The sequence below is a fragment of the Oculina patagonica genome, chromosome 7 (assembly GCF_052425735.1).
Source record: "Oculina patagonica isolate OP01 chromosome 7, crgOcupat, whole genome shotgun sequence".
NCBI classification, from domain to species: Eukaryota; Metazoa; Cnidaria; class Anthozoa; order Scleractinia; family Oculinidae; genus Oculina; species Oculina patagonica.
Window position 1 is genome coordinate 4,100,800 of NC_135764.1, and position 19,599 is coordinate 4,120,398.

At 40.1% G+C, this 19,599-nt stretch overlaps 1 protein-coding gene across 1 annotated transcript in view; it reads left to right on the forward strand.

Moving 5' to 3' along the window:
- The window catches only part of LOC144660227 (uncharacterized), a 34,933-nt gene extending 25,459 nt beyond the window's left edge, over window positions 1–9,474 (forward strand). The window contains exons 2-5 of the mRNA XM_078520829.1: window positions 5,977–6,058; window positions 7,053–7,249; window positions 8,492–8,545; window positions 9,366–9,474. Coding sequence (XP_078376955.1) covers window positions 5,989–6,058; window positions 7,053–7,249; window positions 8,492–8,530 — 306 coding nt within the window. The 5' untranslated portion in view covers window positions 5,977–5,988 and the 3' untranslated portion in view covers window positions 8,531–8,545; window positions 9,366–9,474. The remainder of the gene's footprint in view (window positions 1–5,976; window positions 6,059–7,052; window positions 7,250–8,491; window positions 8,546–9,365) is intronic.
- Window positions 9,475–19,599: the final 10,125 nt, after the last annotated feature.

The window sequence follows — 19,599 nt, forward strand, 5'->3', positions numbered from 1 at the left end:
TCAGCCCTGAGTGATCAGTGTCCCTCAAGGGATAATTATACTACACCACAAACTGATTAACTTGTCGCGACAAGTCGCGCTCTGCTGGAGAATCCAAAAAGGTTCTCACATGATGGTCAAAATTGTTCACAGAGGAATACAATAAACTTCACAATTTTGTTGCTCGTGCATGTCGAATGGGACTTTCAATGATATGAAAGTATTTTTTAGACATAACAATTCATTTCATTTGCTTGATCGTCTAGTGGCAGCATCTCCAGAAGGTAAGTTCAGTCTCTGTTTAAACAAGTATTATGCTCACTTCAGTCAATTTGACAGTAGGCATAATGAAAGAATCAACAAATTACTGTGTAAATAATATCTACGCTATAGTTATTGCATTTTCACTTCAGTTTGTGGTTTGTGTTCTTTTTGGCTGAGAGTTTCACTTTGTAGTTGAGCCTAAAATAGGTTTGTGTTTCTCCTCGTAGTAATTAGAAACCCGGCGTTCTCTCTAATATTTCTTTGCAGTACATAACTGTCACGATTATGCATCTATTTTCAACTCTCGCAAGTGTTGCAGGCGAATTTCTTTTCTTTTCAAATGATATAGGAATTTTTGAGTTGTGTTAGTTGTCCCTTCTTTGGAAGAGTCAGGCGTTCTTGCAATCAGTAAAGAATAACCCAATCCAACATTCGATCTTATATGTTACTGCATATATGCAGTCAATTTCAAAATATTTGCAGTGTAACCCTTTCATCGATAGCCACGGTAACATCTGATAAATATTCACAACTTATATAGCTGTCGTTGGTTAAATTTTATTCTTACCCGTTCCTTAACAATCCCACAACTGAAAGGTGAATTTGGTTAAACGGTGCTTAATGAAAACGGCAAGGCGGTTATTTTCGAATTCATTGAACTAGCAAAAAATGACTTGTTGGATAGTTGTCAAGTACTAAATCTTAAATGCTGAGTTTCCTCAAATTTCCATTGTTGTCAAAGGGATATATACAAGGTTAATTCTTCTTTTCGTTGGGTTTTTGAGATATGAAAGAGAGATGACGAAATCTTCAATTTTATCGGCTGTTGTCCAAGAAAACGACGATGACGAAGAAAGTCATCTTTCGTTTGCTTCTATATGTCCGGGATTTGGGCAGTTGACACCCGTTTACGATCGACCATTACTAGTTAGCAAATCCTTGAGCCGAAGCGATTGCGACGTGATTAAATTTGCGCCCAAGATGTTTTCTTGCGTTAATCTTCTCCAAATAAGCAACTAAGACTTCGATTTATGACTTCACAAGGTCGTTAACGCTCTTACGACTCCTATTATGGTTCCGGCTTCGACTTCGTCGCTAGAAACAAGTCTTATCCCGAAGTCCACATCATATTGTTTTATTTCGAAATTTCCTGATATTGGGTTTAATGGCTCAAATGTTCCTTTTTTCGGGTTTTCTTAACAACCAAGGGCCTGAGTGAGTGGTTTTGTCGTAATTTGATTCATTCTCAGACTTTGCTTTTCTTATATTTTTGAACGTTATTTTGATTTGTTGATTTGTGAAGGACGGTGTTGTTCCAGGGACTCAAAAGTCCACAAAAGCTGTTCAGACAAGTATTAATATACTTATTTCGATTTATGAATGGATATCACCCTTCAGCGTTCCCTTAGTGAGCGAGCGATTGGATCATGTGACATTTGATTGTTAATAAGTGCTACAAAAATTTCAAATTGCAAAACATGAGTGTGGTACCTTTAAACTACATTAATTCAGTCAGTTTCTTGTTTTTCGAACCATGCACAGCTTTTAAAAGTATTGTCATGCATCGCATTCCTTCAAAGGGATCAGTCGATTAAGAAAGACGAATCGCCGGGGGAGTTCTTCAATCCAGTGATCAAACCAATAGGAAGCTGCACTGGTTACTTAAGTTTGATGTTATCTCCAACGGCTAGTCAAAGCAATATTTAATTGCTAAATATTTTCAAGTGTTTTCACACAGCATGAGAGGTTTGTTTGTCTCTCAATGGAGAGAATGTATATATATCATGATATCTTGCTTATATTCAAGTATCAAAGCAACGCTGATATAATATAGCTATCTGACATATGCCAGGTTTCATTACAAAGTTGTACGTTCTCCTAATGAGTGGCAATTCGCTTTCATTTGCCCGACTTATTTGCTTATTGCACGCGAAAGCTACTTTCTAAAATTATCCTATATATAAATATATTCAGTCTGTCTTCTTGACCTTGAAATATCGACCACGCAATGGCGGCGCCACATATTATTAAAGGCGCAGCAGTCTAGCTATTAATTAAATTGTTTTGGTATAGACTTTTCACATATCAACCTAGTAAATGGCCCAGCTCACAACGAGTCTCTCGTAGATCAGTTAGTTAGAGCGCCCAACCGGTATCTGGGAGGCCATGGGTTCGATTCCCGTCGGGGGCTCAGATTTTTTCTTTGTCCCACGCTCGTGTCATGTTGAATAATTTCTTCACTAGACTTTTCATTATCAACAAGTTTTGGAACTTTCTTTGTTATCCATAATAAGTCTTGAGTTTGAACGTCTCTAACCGAGAATTAATCACGCGACTCAATGGGGGTCTCCAGAAATCGCATGTTTGATAGCTAGAAGAAGTGATACATTTATTTGAAACCGAAAAACTACTAAACCATGAAACGAAAATGTTACTAAAATTTGGTCATCTTTCTGTTGGCATGTTCTCACTGGGGAGGGTATATATGCGCTTTAATTTTATATTGGTAAAACGTGCAGAAATTTTCTGGTTGAAAGAGTACAGATGACGTTTTAGAGAAACGATTATTCTTTTTGCGATCTAATTTGATATTCCACCTAATGTATCTACCAACAAATCGAACTCAAAATAGCCCAGACTGTTATAACATGTACACTAAACCTGGCTTCACATCTCATCCAAATAAGCAAACTTTAGTGCAAATGTTCTAGAGAATGGAAATGTTAGTTTGCTTATTTGTTTAGTGGATTAGAGAAGAACAAAATCGTGCAATATATGCCAAGATACCTTCAGGTATCAGTGTCCCTCAAGGGATAATTATACTACACCACAAACTGATTAACTTGTCGCGACAAGTCGCGCTCTGCTGGAGAAACCAAAAAGGTTCTCACATGATGGTCAAAATTGTACACAGAGGAATACAATAAACTTCACAATTTTGTTGCTCGTGCATGTCGAATAGGTCTTTCAATGATATGAAAGCGTTTTCTTGGCATAACAATTCATTTCATTTGCTGGATCGTCTAGTGGCAACATCTCGAGAAGGTAAGTTCAGTCTCTGTTTAAACAAGCCGGTCAGTATTATCACTTCAGTCAAAATGGATTTGGCAGTTTGCATAATGAAAGAATCAAGAAATTACTGTTTTTACTATAGTTTTTGCATTTCAATCTTCTGCAGTTTGTGGTTGTGACCTTTTTGGCTCAGAGTTTTATTTTGTGATTAAGCCTAAAATAAGTTTTTTGTTTTCCCTCGTAGTAATTAGGAACCGCTCTCTCTAATATTTCTTTTCATGACTATCAGACCTAACACGATTATGCATTTATTTTCAACTCAGGCAAGTGTTGCGGGCGAATTTCTTTTCTTTTTAAATAATAAAGGTATTTTTGTGTCTTGTTAGTTGCCTTTCTTTGGAAGAGTCAGCCGATCTCGCGATCGGTAGAGCATAACCTATTTCAGCATTCGATTTTATATGCCAAGTCAATTTCAAAGTTTTCCTCAAAATAATGCAAGACAACGAGTGGAACAGGCAAAATGTGCGGGATGCCAACCTTTTCTTTGAGGTCATTGTGATGGCAAAATCTGTTGCCATGGAAACGTCATATGAGGTTGAATATACCATATTTTGGACCTTTTGGGGCTAATAACTCAAAAACTACTCGGTGAAAATACTTGTTTTTGATACATTTTTATCTCACCGACAAAATGAACATTTTTGTAATTTTTTTAGAAAAATCTGTAGGTAGGATTCGGAGCTACGTTATTTTTTCATAAATTTAAGGTGGCGCTGAACCCCGCCTACAGAATTTTTTCTAAAATTGTTAAATTGTTGTCTCGTCCATTAGACAAAAATATACGAAAAACAAAAACTTTCACCGTCTAGTTTTTAGGCTATTAGCCTCAAACAGTCAAAAATAAGGTATCTTTGACTACTTTCGCCATTGCCATGGCAACGATTGTTGACGTCACGGTGACTTCAATTTGTTCATTGATTAAACCTTTACAAAGTTTTACTAAAAGCTAAACCTCACCATTTTTGCTGTAGCTGCAATAGAATGCCAAAGACCGGAATATCTTAACCATTGCGAGCCACCTTTAATCAAATGTAATCACGTTTGTTACGTCACGTAATATAACGCTTACATTGTACCTATATAAGTCCACTTTGTAACAACAACCGTTGCACTGAAGATGACGGATGTAACCGTCGAAACATGTTTGTAAAATTTAAGAAAGTTGTCCTGTTCCTGTAGTCATCAACATTCTTTTGATGGAAAAATCTTGTTCGCCAGCAGCAAATTCAAAGAGCCACAAAGGTTTACAGGTCTTTGCACTGGTTTTTCTCTAGACTTTCTTTTCTCTAAATTTGAAAAACGAGAATCCACTTACAGCCTAAGGGACTCTGAAAACAAACTCAGTGTTTCACTACCGCGCACTAACTATTACAAAAATAACAACCTATAGCGGCGCAGTCTTATGAAACAGTCTTCCTTCTAACGTAAGACAAGCAGAGTCCCTTGGCAATTTAAAGCTTTGGTAAAACAAATACTATAAGGCAAGGCATTCGTGGAAAGCAGCTTTTTCTTTATATTTAGCTATCACTAGAAATTTATTATTTATGTAAGGATTGTATGTAGTATTTTTTTAAAAAAAGCTGATGTTTTAACCGTGTGGAAATAAAGATTACCTACTTACCTACCTACCTACCTACCCACCCACCTATCTACCTACCTACCTACCTACCTACCTACCTACCTACCTACCTACCTACCTACCTACCTACCTACCTACCTACCTACCTACCTACCTACCTACCTACCTACCTACCTACCTACCTACCTACCTACCAACCTACCTACCTACTTACCTACCTACCTACCTACCTACCTACCTACCTACCTACCTACCTACCTACCTACCTACCTACTTATCTACCTACCTACTTACCTACCTACCTACCTACCTACCTACCTACCTACCTACCATTACAAATTGGTAAATCACTGAGCCGGAGCAATTGCGACATGATTAAATTTGCGCCAGATGTTTTCATGCGTTCATATCTTCTCCGAATAAGCAAATAAGACTTCGATTTTCGACTTCAAAAGGTCGCGAACGCCCTAACAACTCCTGATATGGCTCCGGCTTCGACTTCCTTGCTTATTACGCAGAAGAACCGTAGGAGCCTTTAATTTCACCCACAACTAGAATCAGTTGCTTCGAAATACGGACGTTTTCTTTTATTTAAGTGAGGCTGTCGTATTACATTCAACAATTATTCCACGAGCGCGCGTTAGATATGAGGTGGTAGATAGCCAACTCAGCGCTACGCGCGTCGTTGGCTATAACGATTTCATATCCGACAAGCGCGAGTGGAGTTATAATTGTTTTATTAAAAACGCCCAAAGAATTCCAATATTTGAGCTCCCCAGCTGTTTTTTTTTTTGAGGCGTATCGGCTACCATATTTGTGGTGAATGGTATATGAGCTTGCATACTATTCCTGTTAACCAATCAAAACTCAGGAATTGCAATATACCATTGCTTTTTTTAATTAATACAAGTATGGCGTATTTCAAAGAAACAGTTTTCGAAAGGCTATTGCATGATATCAGAAAAAATTCAGTGAAACACCGTATAACTCAGTCGTTTTTCTCTGCACGCCAACATATCCCTCGTCATGCATGACAGATTAAATGATATATTTACCAAACAACGTTCAATTTTTTTCACAAGACAAAATACAAGATGAAGCGTGTGTCAATCATTCTGGTGATTTTTCTGGTACTTGATTGTTGCTGGGCGAGGAAACTTGAAGGTAAGCGAACGATCATTAAACGAAAGAATGTACAGAGCAAATGTATCTTCCCTGGGAACTAAGTATTTTGCCAGTTGTTATTAAGGCTATTTATTCAGCATAAAAGGGAAGCCTCGAACCGAGTGGCCCATACTGCCGGAGCTTATCCCGGTTTCGATAACATTAAGCGGCTAGGAATGTTTCAATTCCCCCCTGAATGGGATGCTAGTCCATCGCAGGGTACCCCCCCCCCCCAGCATTATGTCGCCGGTACCCATTTATACACCTGGGTGGAGAGAGGCACTATGAGAGTAAAGTGTCTTGCCCAAGAACACAGCACAACACAATGACCCCGGCCAAGCCTTGAACCCGGACCGCTCGATCCGGAGTCGGGCGCACTCACCATTAGGCCACCGCGCGCCTCCCCTATTTATTCAGCATAATTGACCTTTAATGGCAATAAGTAGGCAAATGGAGCTTTATGCGAAGAGTTAACTTCCTTGCATAATTCTCTTTACTCGATTCTACGATGCCGATTACCGTTCGATGTTTTCAGAACAAAACCTGGAAAGGTGGGGAATGTCACTTCAGAGAAATTCACCAAAATGCCACAAACTCAAACTACTCTCTTACCAGAAGTCCATAAGCAAGAAGTCTACATCTCTGGTCATGGGCCTTGAGATATGTCTTTCGCGATCGAGTAGGCTATTTTAGAACGGGTTTTCCGCGAACCAGTAGCCAATCGCGTTGAAGCATTGGCCGTTCGTTATTTGCAATACGTGGACGCCATCACTTCCTCGCTACTAACTACGTCATTTTCTCGCGCGCAAGTTTTGTTCTAAAGATAGCCTACTCGCGAAAGACATAGCACGCGCCCAAATATTAGTTGTAAACTTCTAGCTTATGAACTTCTGCTCTAACGTAAACCCGAACTTGCCACGTATTTGTTTCTTTCTTTGCTCTGCTTGCATTAATTTTCTGCTAAGTTCATTGATCAACATGCCTGTCTTAACAGATGCAGATCGCCCCGTTTTGGAAAGGAATAATGCCAACAAATTTCTAAGTCATGAGAAAAGGTGGGCGAGTTGCGAATATGCCAAATACCAATATGAAACTGACAAAGAATTTTGGGGTTGGATTGGTGGCAGCCTAACGGAGGAATGCTGTAATGAAGGATGCAGCGTGGAGGAATATGATGAAACCACTGATCAAGTACGTACCTCATGTTGTATAATTACTGGCCCTGGTATTATTACGTGCAACCGCGACTGGAGGGGGGCTGTTGGGGAGAAGTAGTTTGTCGCAAAAACGTTTCAACAGACAAGTGTTTTTTTAATCAAAGCTTGGACCCTGAATCAAAAAATTCCTGGATCGCCCCTGCTTCTTGCTATGTCTTGTGCCAAATGATTTGGGATAACCTGAACATAATACAGTGGAACCTCGATTTAACGAACCTCAATATAACGAAGTCCTCGGTTAAACGAAGGATATTCTTCAGCCCGTCAAAAGTTACAGTAAAATATATTGAACAGGACCTCGATATAACCAACCTCGATATAACGAAATCATCGTTATAACGACCACAATCCAGAAACCCAAACGTAAAATATACCCCGATTTAACGAAAAAGTGTCAGCACGCGACAAAAGATGAATGCGGAACAGACCAACAAGGATGAAAATACTTTAATCCTGTCACAAGAACAAGTACAAATACATATGTCCTTATCAATGTGCATCAGTCTTATACATTATAAATGTTATTTTCAGAAATCAGCGATAATATCCGGAAATGCTGGGTACGTTGTGCAACAGAAGAGCGTTAAAAACTGATTATTTAATAATCAGTTTTTAATGCTCTTGCGTTGGACAACGTACCCAGCATTTGCGGATATTATCGCTGATTTAGCTCGATATAACGAGCATTTTGGTTGTTTTTCCGCAAATTCGTTATATTGAGGTTTTTGTTCGCTAGTTAACAAATTCTATTGTAGCTACAGTTGTTGCAGTCCCGGTTGTAATTTCTGTTGTAGATCTTTCTGTGATCTCGGCAACCGGGATAAAAAATTCCCCATATGAACACTCCAATGTTTAATTGCGATTGCATTAGAAGAAGGAAGGTATTCATATTGAACAAGATATTCCAAGAGACTATGACAAATTTATTGTTGGACAGGGTTATAATATACGTTCCCCTAACCAACAAATAAAAGCTTACCACAATTAAACCGGATGAAAATTAGTACCATTCCGTCATTCTGCCATTCCATATTTGACATGCACATTGTGGCGAAAATGATGTCTTGATATCATTGTTTTATATTTGTTGTATATCAATAAAATATCAAAACATCAATTATCAAGCTCATGATATTCTATCAAGTTATTTTGATAATCCGCAATCTTGCACCTTAGTGAAAATTATGCATAATGCATCGTATGCTGATTATTGCAGGGATCCGAGAAAGAAACTTTCGTGACGTGGTGCTGCTGATTCAGAGCTCAGAAGGTAAGTGCTGTTACCACTTGTACCTTACATGTCAATCAGAACTTAAATAGACACATATTTTGAGTACATGTCTTGTTAAAATTTCATTTCCAAGATTTAGCGGAAGAAAAAACTGGACACACAAAAATTTAAACAAAAAAGCCTAAAGCTAAGTTGAACTGTTTACCGTGTGCCATCAATACACAACTGGATAAGCGGAATGGGAAAAATGGAGCCGGTTATATTGATCAGCAAAATACCCTTTGACTACTAGCAGTTCCTATTAATTTTAGCAGTCACCCGTTTAGCGTGAAGCGAAAAAACAAATCAATCGCGCCTTGCCTCGCCTTTTCCCAAATTTTCGCATGGGAATTCCGATTTTCTTTTTCTTCCTTTTTTATTGACAGATAGCCGATGCGTGTTAGCTACAGGGTCACTGCTTATACAAATAATCAATTGACCATTTTTTTTTAATGCATCAATATCATTCTTAAATGGGAGGCGTGGTGGCCTTATGGTTAGTGCGCCGGACTCAGGATCGAGCGGTCCGGGATAGAGGCCTGGCTGGAGTCAATGTGTTGTGTTCTTGCAATTCGTGGGCAAGACACTTTACCCTCATAGTGCCTCTCACCAATCAGGTGTATGAATGGGTACCGGCGACATAATGCTGGGGGTACCCTGCAATGGATTTGCATCCCATTCAGGGGAGAGTAGGAATATTCCTAGCTGATTAATGCTACGGAATAAGCTCGTACCGGCAGTAAGGCTCGAGACTTCCCTTATTATCATCTTAAACACGATGCAATGTCACTTATAATGATGACATTTTGTTTTCTTGTAGGAAAACTTTGCAGAAGAAGAAGAAAGAAAGCAACAGCTCTAGTTGTTTTAGTTACATGTTTCTCATTGGTGACAGCTGTTGCACATTTTTTAATAAACACGTTTATACCCAGTATAAATGAAATCATTGTTTTAAATATCTGACCTGGGGGCACCCTGTATGTTTTTGAGTGGGGAGTGCCGCTGGAACCCTGGAGCCCTTAGCCTATACTTGACCATGTTTAGCTGATTTTGCAACCCTCTACTTGACTAGACACCAAAAATCCCAACCCTATTTTTGGTGTCAGTGAGGTTTTCCCTTAAACAAGCGTGGAAGGTAAGGCAGTAAGGGCTTCTGTAGTATAGAATGGGCTAACCTTTCAGCAACTCAGAGAGACTACAACCTGTCGGTCGACTCGCTTGTTTGGAAATGAGAGCGTTTGTTTTCTTATAGACCTTTTTAGCTTCGTATTAGTATGTAAGTTGCTCAATTCATATCATTTGTACTTGCTCTCGAGAGAATTTTTCTTTGGTCCATCCGAAAATTATTCATTCATTTCCTCGTGGATTCATAATTTTAATTTGAAAGTGAAAATTATTAAAGGTAACATCTCAAGTTCTGAAATAGGCTTTGGCTTTCTACAATCATTGCGGCAACGTTGTTGACAGATGTTTGCCATTAAAAACACCAATAGGGCCTAATTGCGATACCGGTCTAAAAATCAAAGGTTCCTCGAGCAACCTCATGGTAATTCGATGAAGCGCCGTCCTTCGCTTTTTCCCCCCAAATACCGTATTTACTCGAATAAGCACCGCGGCATTATTAAATTTTTGGCGCCCCAAATGGGGCGCTTATTTGAGGGCGGCTTTCACTGATTTAAAATTTTGGACGCCGCAAAGAATCTAATCTTTTACAGTAATTTATAATTGCGTCTTCTGATTGTCAGTCTTCGTCTTCTGCTGATGAGAGTAGTGGTGCGCAGTTGTCCTGGCAAAGTCTGTGGCCTTCACAACATTTACAGAACTACGTATTGTAAGAATGTTGGATCGAAAAACTAATGGGCGAGCGGTAAAACAACCACTTTAACCCTTTAAGTCCTAGCAACGCATATGTGCGTGGAAAATACCAGCAGTGATTGAAAAAACTCTAGCTTTTACATATCTGGGCACATGATAATAATGACTGCTTTTTATGGCAAAAAGATAATTTTCATAGCTTTAAAAGCCAACTAACTGACTAAAACTCTTGATTTCTGTTGCATATGGTTGTTTGTTCAGCAGCAAATCTGAAAATGCCCGTTTTCTACGTAACAGGACAACAACAAAAAACACACATCTTTGCCTCCATTTTTTTTAATGAAAAAATAATTCTGACTTCAAAAATATACATTTGCAGCAAACTTCAACCCTATTCCCTTCCGTTCACCAAGGAAATTTCCCATCAATCATTCAGCAGACTCAGCAATTACTATTCGATTAGAGCTATGCTTGCAAACCTGTAATTTCCTCGTTGCTGACCGAAAGGGATGCTTGGGAAAAACAGTCATGGCATGTCGAGCCACCTAATCCTGCCGGCAAAATGTTGCACCGATTGCATTCTTTGGAAGTCAGAACTCGTCCAAAATGCCTTGGCAGGTCTTGGAATCCACCCACAGAACGGCCAGAGAGACAACTTTACCAATGAACCGCCATCTTTCGATTCGAATATTTCTGGCGTTCCAATCAAGACAAAATCATCTCTCACCTCTGGTTTCTTTCAGATGCTGGCCTCTACCCACCATTCTAGCTTAATGATGCCAGCCTGGGGGCTTCTGCAGTGGAAAATGACTCGAAAAAACACTTATAAACGAAATATTCGCCAGATTCGAGCCCGTATGCTCGCTCAACAAGAAAGAAACGGTTGAATGCTGACGTCACAATGAAACTTTGAGCCCTCAGTGTTTTGAAACAGCACACATTTTTACTTGAGCTTCTTATATGCAATCACGAAATTCGACAGATTAGTTTAAGCCCAGAAAACTGCTTAAAAAATACCAGAACCTTAGGATTCTAAGGGTTAAGCCGCAAAACATCGCTTTTGATGGAAAGAAATGTCTAAGTTTGTTTTAGAGTTGCTTTGTAGTGTTGTTTATAGTTGGGAGTGACTATTTAGCACTCACTTGATGTCGTGAAACGTCTTATAGTTTTTCATACACGAGGTACAAATCACACTAAACTTATTTTTTTTTAAGTTAAAAAAAGTTGAAACTAAAAGAGAATTCAAACCCGGGTCGCCACCGACCCAATTTTTTTAGATAGAAATCCTAACCCTATTATAAAAGCTAACCGCAAGCAACCCAAGCTAAAGTAGGCTAACCGGAAAGCTATCTAGGCTAACCGGAGTGCTATTAAGGCTACCCGGAGCGCTAGTTAGGCTAACCGAACACTATTTTGGCTAACCGGAGTGCTCGTTAGGCTAGCCGCAGTACTGTTTAGTCAGTAGTATTCTACATGAACTGAGTGTTACGTGGTATAAATATGTCATGAGATGTCTCGCTATTGTGTCACTACATCAACTGAGGGCAGAATAGTTAGCCCCGTTTATAGTTAAACGAAATTCCTGCGTCGCTTATTTGGTGGTGGCGCGTATTAATTTTTTGGTCCGCGGCGCCTATTCGAGTAAATGCGGTAAGCGTGATAATGTAACAGTCTTCAGTCTCACTTCATTTGCCTGTGATTTTTTTTTCATTGGAGTTAATTAACGTTGCGTCAATGGTTCACTGATGCTTTGTGCTCTCTGGCTTCGTATATTTTTTCACCAACAGAATAAAGTGTAACCTTTAAATATGTTTTTTACTGTCTGAGATGCGCTGAATTGCGTTTTTAAGTACTTTTCTGTCAGCACGTATATTATATACGTACCGGGCAGCGACAAGCGTTATTTTTCAGTAGCCGATGAAATTTAAGAGAAAGATGCGCCTGAGCACTTCGTGTTTCTGCTCGCCTCAAAAAGCAGAAAAAAGGATGATGTGACACGTGAAGACGTGACGCGAAACAAAAACGTGCAGTGTGGAACTCCTGTTTTTCAGTGAGCTGAAACGTTTACTAAATCACGTCACATGGTAAGCGGAACTACATGTATCTCATATCTCTTTTAGTAAAAGACACAATCTCACTTTATTAGCCTTTGAAAAATTTACTTGTGCTGATTTATCCCAAATTACACTCGATCATGTGATAAGCTGTACTTATTGCATTGCATGGAAACTCGTCTGACATGAACTGCGGCCCGTTATCGCTTGCTGCGCTGGTACTCCATATTTGGCGAATAACTTCTGAAGGGTTTTAATTGTCTTCTCTGAGGTTGTAGTATTCATTCTCTCTATCTCTAACAATGTTGAATGTGCATTCACTACCACCGAGAACACGCTTTGCTAACATGGCGACAACGGCCAGTCCTAAACGATTGAAAATAGCAGAACGTTTATGTTTTTACAAGCGAAATCAGCAAGAAGGAGAAACTGCGTTGGCCTACGTAGCAGATCTGAAGAAACTAGCGACTCGCTGCAACTTTGACGCAAACCTTAGCGAAGCTTTACAAGATAAACTGGTCTGTGGCGTTCGGAATGCGCAGATACAAAAGCACTGTAAAAGCGTTTGCTTTTAAAAGCCAAACTGAAATATAGCAAGGCTTTGGAGATACTGTAGCCGTAGCAATGGAAACTGCCATTCGTGATACTTCGGAATTGCAGAGTGAGCTGCACGCAGTACAAGAGACTGGTGTTCAGCACTACATCGACACCTGCTATCGGGCAGCGCATCATTGATCAAGTGCTGGAAGGAACATCTGGCACGAGCTGTATCCTTGATGATATGATCATTACTTTCAAGGATGATGATGAACACCTGGCTAACTTAGAAAAGTTTTTCAGATGTGGTCGACTCTGTGGGTTTGTTCAATTTGATGCAGTTTGATCCACTGCCAGTCACAGTGGAAAATGTTAGGCGAGGAACAGAGAGATGATCCTGTTTTGGCTCATGTGTATGAAATGATTATGACCAGTAAATGATAGAAACACAACCATGATCCTGCACTCAACACCCGGGGGGGGGGGGGGGTTACTCCCTATAATGGCCTATACGGGGAGGCTCCGCCCGAAAGGGGTACCTTTTTCAGGCTTCGGGTATATAAAAGGGTAGGGATTTCAAGAGTTTAAGTATATGAAAGGGTATGAAAATCTGTCATTTGGCTATTTAAAAGGGCCTTTAATTAAAATATTTCGACCAGACGCAATTTATGGCTGTATTATTTTAATGTATTAAGCGCTACATAAAAATGACAAGAAAACGTCCCACTTTAAGTCCACGCCATGTCTCTTAGGTATATGAAAGGGGTACCTTTTTTCAGTTAAAGGTATACGAAAGGGGTACAATTTCTGTCAAAAATGGTATATAAAAGGGTAAGGGGTTAGAACTTGGGGTGGAGCCTCCCCGTATAAAACTTTTCTGAGTACCCCCCCCCCCCCGGGACTACTACTTTGTTCGCAAAGACGAGATCACACTGCAATTTGGCCGTCTGAAGTGGCGAATATGAGTCGTAGTACCTCCAAAACTGCGCCCTCAAGTTCTCGAGGAACTTCATCAGGGGGGTCGTGAAAATGAAGACCGAAGTTATATCTGGTGGCCTGGAATTGGCAAGAAAATTGAACTGAATGCTAAGTCAGGTTGCCAATCAATACAGAAAGAACTTAGAGCAGTAGCAGTACACCCCAGCGGGGGTACTCCGGCTTGTAAATGACGGGGATGATCGAATGGAGGCAAAACTCAGGACCCAAAAAAATCCCTGAGTCTTGCGACATTACCCAAAAAAATCCCTTGCCAAAAAATAACCCCCCAAAAAAATCCCTTGTCAAATTACCCCTAAATTGCCAGGAGGGGCAGTAATCTAACGCAAAGAAAACCATAAAAATTGAACGCTCGTGTTTGTTTATACATCATACCATAAAAACGCCAAGGCCATGCCAGGGCACTTTAGTTCGTTTTTAATAACCAAAAAAATCCCCTATATTAATCAAGTCACCCAAAAAAATACTTGCCAGATTTTCCAACCCAAAAAAATCCCGTTATCGAAAATTTCAAACCCAATAAAATCCTTCGATCATCCCTGTCATTTACAAGCCGGAGTACCCCCCCTGGGCAGTACACCCACAGGAATGAAGTGTTTCTGAAGGGCCGTGAAGATCTCCTGGGAGCTCTTCGTGGCTGGTTTATCTGGTGTAACAAGGTCCCTCAACAATGTGTACGTTTTGCTGCCAATCATGAAGCCTAACATGGTGGACACCTGGCGGTCCTCATCGATGTTGTTTGCCAAAAAAACCTCTTCCACCCGTTCCACATAGGTTTCCCATATCTCTTGTGTCTCATCAAAACTCTCTATCTTCTCGATAACAGTCATATGTTCGACGTTTTTCCTGCGATTCAATCCTCGTCGCCACTGCCATGTCCTGCCGCTGGTACTCCCATATATGGGCTATATACAGTGGAACCCCGATATAACGATCTTCGATATAACGATATTCCCGATATAACGATGAATATGTTATGTCCCGGCAATAGTAAAATGTATGGGACGGAACCCCGATATAACGATTCCTCGATATAACGATATAATTTTACTGCCCCCTTGGCATATTGTTATATCGGGGTTCCACTGTAGGTATGTGCCGCTGTGAAGGGTATGGTTATTGAGCAGTTTAGTCGGCGATCGGGCATAGAAATCAGAGAGTTTAGGTCTAGAATAGGGTATCCTTTGCCGGGGAACTGATCAGTGGTATGAAGAATTAATGATACCAGAATAATTAATAGAAATAAAAACTCGGAAGAGAAAGAGACTTTCCTAATCGTATATAAAATCATCACGGCAACGTTGTTGACCGATGGTTTTTCAATAAAAACACAAATAGTGATACAGTTCTGCAGGTCTGGGATAAGGTAGAGATTTTCGGTGTCTAGTCTAAGACGTGTAAGGGTTGCAAAATCAGCGGTACATCCCCACCCAAAAATATACAGAGTTCTCTCCCCTCCCCCCTTTCCGTGTCATGTATTCGGTTAATTGCGAATCAAATCACAAGGTACAGAAACACGCATAAGTGCGCAAGCTCACAATGTCAACGGCCGGCTCAAAGGTCACTGCTTACAAATAGTTATCTGCAATTTAACAGTTTATTGCCCGTGTTTTGCTGCATAACATTTTGCTAATGCACGGCTCAGTACCTACTGTAGTATTTCTAAAGGCACTTTGCACTTTACACAAGGTCTAAAGCTGCTCAGTCGGATGAAATAATTTAGAAAACCAAGCTAACTAGCACCGAACAAACCGCGTTCTTGAAACAGTACGTAACGGCTTTTTTTACCTTGCAGGGAAACTTCGCTGAAGAAGAAGAAAGAAAGCAACAGATCTAGTTGTTTTACATGTTTTAGTTACATGTAAAATTTCTCATTAGTGACAGCTGTTGCACATTTTGAATAAACATGTATTCCGTGTGAATGAAAATCGTCTTGAATGCCTTACTTTTCAAGTTTAATTCTAAAGGTGCTGCAATACAGTTTGTGATTCAAACACCACCTAAGAACAATATGGTATGCACGTGTCTGAAGTGTTATGCTTCGCTAACCCAAAATAAGTCCTGTCAAAAAAGTCCTGAACAGGGAGGTAATGGTGGTGGTGGGGAAGCGGGAAATACCATTTCCCAGTTCAAACTTTGCCAAAGTCCCAGTACCTAACTTCTAGAGAAATCCCATCCCCAATCTTAAATTTCAGTATTTCCAACTTCTTGCATATTCGTCGATGTAAGAATTATACTTACTGAATTTCGGAAGGTTGACCAGGTCATGGTACTTACAGTTGAATGCCGGTAAATCGAGCCTTCATGGGAAATCGAAAGAGGGTTCGAGTTATCGGGAGTTCGAGTTATCGAGGGCAAAATTAACAAGTAAATGACCTGAAGGGGAATCAAAAAAGGTTCGTTCGCGGATGGTTTAGCCTGCGTAGCTGGCGGTATTGTTGTGTAAGTGCTCACTAGCAAGCAGCATCGAGCGGCGCAGCCGCGAGTGGCTTGGGGAGGAGAAGCTGAAATACAGCTTCTCCTCCCCAAGCCACTCGCGGCTGCGCCGCTCGTTGTCGCGGCGAAGCCGCTTGCTAGTGAGCACTTAAAAACCCAACAATACCGCCAGCTACGCAGGCTACGGAAGGTTCGAAATGCGACCCTTAAAAGGGTCGCGTTTCCGGAATTCAACTGTTGTTGATTTTGTCGCATACAAAATGGTTTAAAACCGAAAAAAAAAAAGACTACGGCTTGTATAAGTGTTCGGATACACAAGTATATCCAAGGTGGCCTTGGGAAGAGTTGGATGATCCATTTTTTGTGTATGTACAATGAAGTGGATCCGAGCACAGGCCAGGAATGGTATCACGTGAGGGGGTGGGTTGGTGGGCAGTTCAAAATTATTCATAGACCCTTCCTAATTACCAACCGCACCCCACCCACCCAACCCAGACTCCCCCCCCCCCCCTATTTCTCTTGAGACCACAATTCGAACGAGTGGCCGTGGGTTTTACGGTAAGAAGAGGCCCACAAGATGGGACAAATTACATTAACTGGTGCGAAAATAACATATTAACTGTCCATGCAATTTTGTCATATTCCGGCTGCATGCGCTAAATCAGCTTCCGTGGAATATTTTGGCCAGTTTGAGTACAAACAGCATTGAAACGCGGGGGATTATGGTACTAGCGTGGGACAAAGAAAAACATGTGAGTCCCCGATCGACGTGAATCGAACACATGTCCTTCTAAACCCTGGGGTGGCGTTAGCTATGGTGAGCACGGCCGTTTACTAGGTTTAGATGTGACACGCGTCCTACATCCTGGTAGGATCAGCAATGTCGATAGCGTACTAAATGGTGACAAATAAAGAAAGTTTTTTTTTGCTACTTCGCTGCATGGAATGCGCTGCCGGATTCGATTCGCGCTATGGCCAGCACAAGGGAATTTTTAAGAAGTATTCGTTATGTAACATTTTAATATTGAAATTATTGTAGTAATGTAGCTTTTAAAATTGTAATTTTTAAATTTTTATTATACATCATAGTAAACACAGTGTCATTGTCTATCAACCTCTGAAACTCCGAATTCTTCTCACCGGTCTTCGTTATCTCGCTAAGTCATGCTTTCAACCACGTCTTGTGCTCTTCATCTTTCGAACGTGGAAGCTTGAATATCCCAAGACCTTTCGTTCTCCGGCACGATCCACAACCAAACACCGCACAATTTTCGCCTGGCATCCCGCAGAACTACTCATGAGCTACTTTTTTTGAAATCTATAAACTGAGCGAGACCGAAAACGGACAAGAACACGATAGAAAGACTTTGAAACTCGCACAACACTCGCACTACTATTCAGACGCCGTCTTGAAATGTTGTGTGCAGGGTCAATGTCACGTGACGTTAAAATTGCGTTTCCTAACCAGTCACCTCTACTATGTTATACATGCACTAATAAATAGATAATTAGATTCTTAGATTTTTTTTAGATTTTTAACTTTTTAGATTGTCAGTTTTATTTTACCTTTTCATTTGTTTTATTATTCATTTATTTATTTTTATTTGTGGGTTTCCTGTAAAGTAGCTTTTAGCTAAGTGGAGTGCCACGTTAAATAAAGTTCTTATCTTATCTTAAGTGAAATTTTCGTTACAAAAACGGAACAATGTTTAAAGAAGTTAGGGGAAAATGTTTGTGAGGCGACGGCCCGAAATAAAAAAGGCCGAAGGCAGTAATAAAGGTTAGAAAGGTCAGAAAAAACACGACAAAAAAATCGGAATTTCTAGGGAAGCATTACCTGGCCCCTAAGCCCGCTGGAGAGTAGTTCCTTTAGCCGTAGACTCCAATCTCCACCCGGGGAGAGGTTTTACGGCCCCCAAACTATATAAGAATAGCCCGTGAAGAGTAGAGATTCGATCCCACGTCTCTGAGATGATCAAGCTGTACTCGCCCCGCCCAGCGTACACTTTCGTAAACCTCTGAAATAACTTAGATGTCTCAGTCAGAATTCCCGGCGGAGCCAGGTTCTGACTGAAGACTGCGCGTGTGTGTCCGTTGTTTTTTCAGAGGACGGCTAAGAAATTTACAAGATGCACAACGCACGAGCAAGCTATTGTTCTGTTCGTTATACTGTTTGTCTGCGACTTTCGCATATTTTTTGCACACCGGTCAACGCTAGGGCTTTCCACAAGTTGCTCGGCAACTTTTTGGCAACTTTTCATGATTCGAGCAACTTTTTCTCCTTCGAGAAACTTGTTGCATTTTAAGCAATTTTCAGATCGAAGATCTCCGAAGATTATCCGAATGTTGATCAAAGGCAATACGAACGTTTCCGAACATTTACGAAGTTTGCCGAAGACTTTCGAGGAACATCTAAAGATGTTTTAACTTTCGGCTCATTCTGCATTAAAACATTACAAAACTGGTCAGCAAACATGATGTCATCGATATCTTCACGATTTTTCTCAGTTAAAGAAATCCTTCTTATTTAACAAATTTTCCCCTTAATATGTTATTTAGATACTACTTTTGCAATAAAATCGCATACAACTGGATAGAAATCTTACCCTTAAAGGGAAATTAGCATATATTTAGAGAAATTCTCTTGATTAGAAGCAGTGTTTTGGATTTTTTGGAGCAACTTTCGAGCAACTTTTATTATCAGAAGCAACTTTTTTGGATTTTTGGAGCAGCTTTTGAGCAACTTTTTGAGAAATTACGGGCAACTTTTTGGGAAATCTCGAGCAACTTGTGGAAAGCCCTAGTCAACGCTATTCAAGAGGTTTAAGGAGCAGTTCGGCGATTCTGCACGTGCACGTGTGTTATAATTTTTTGTACAGTTTTTTTCCTTCTGCAAAACAACAACGCATAATGCTCAAATTCTGCGTTGCATTGCCATAAGTTATTACTTTGAATCGAACAATGTCAATGTAATTAGTAGCGAACATGTCACTTTGTAAGAACGTTCTGTGTGTGTTTAGAAAAAAAAAAAAAAAAAAAAAAAAAAAAAACAATGTCTTTGATATTTAGTTTTTCAGTCGGAACGGAGATTTGAATGAAAACAGAAGTTCTAGCGAGATATGTAAGTCATCTACATTTTTTGTGTATAAATTGAGTTTTCAATGGTGTCGCCAATCGGTGAATGAATGGATGAATATTTCTATTTACTTTAGTAAC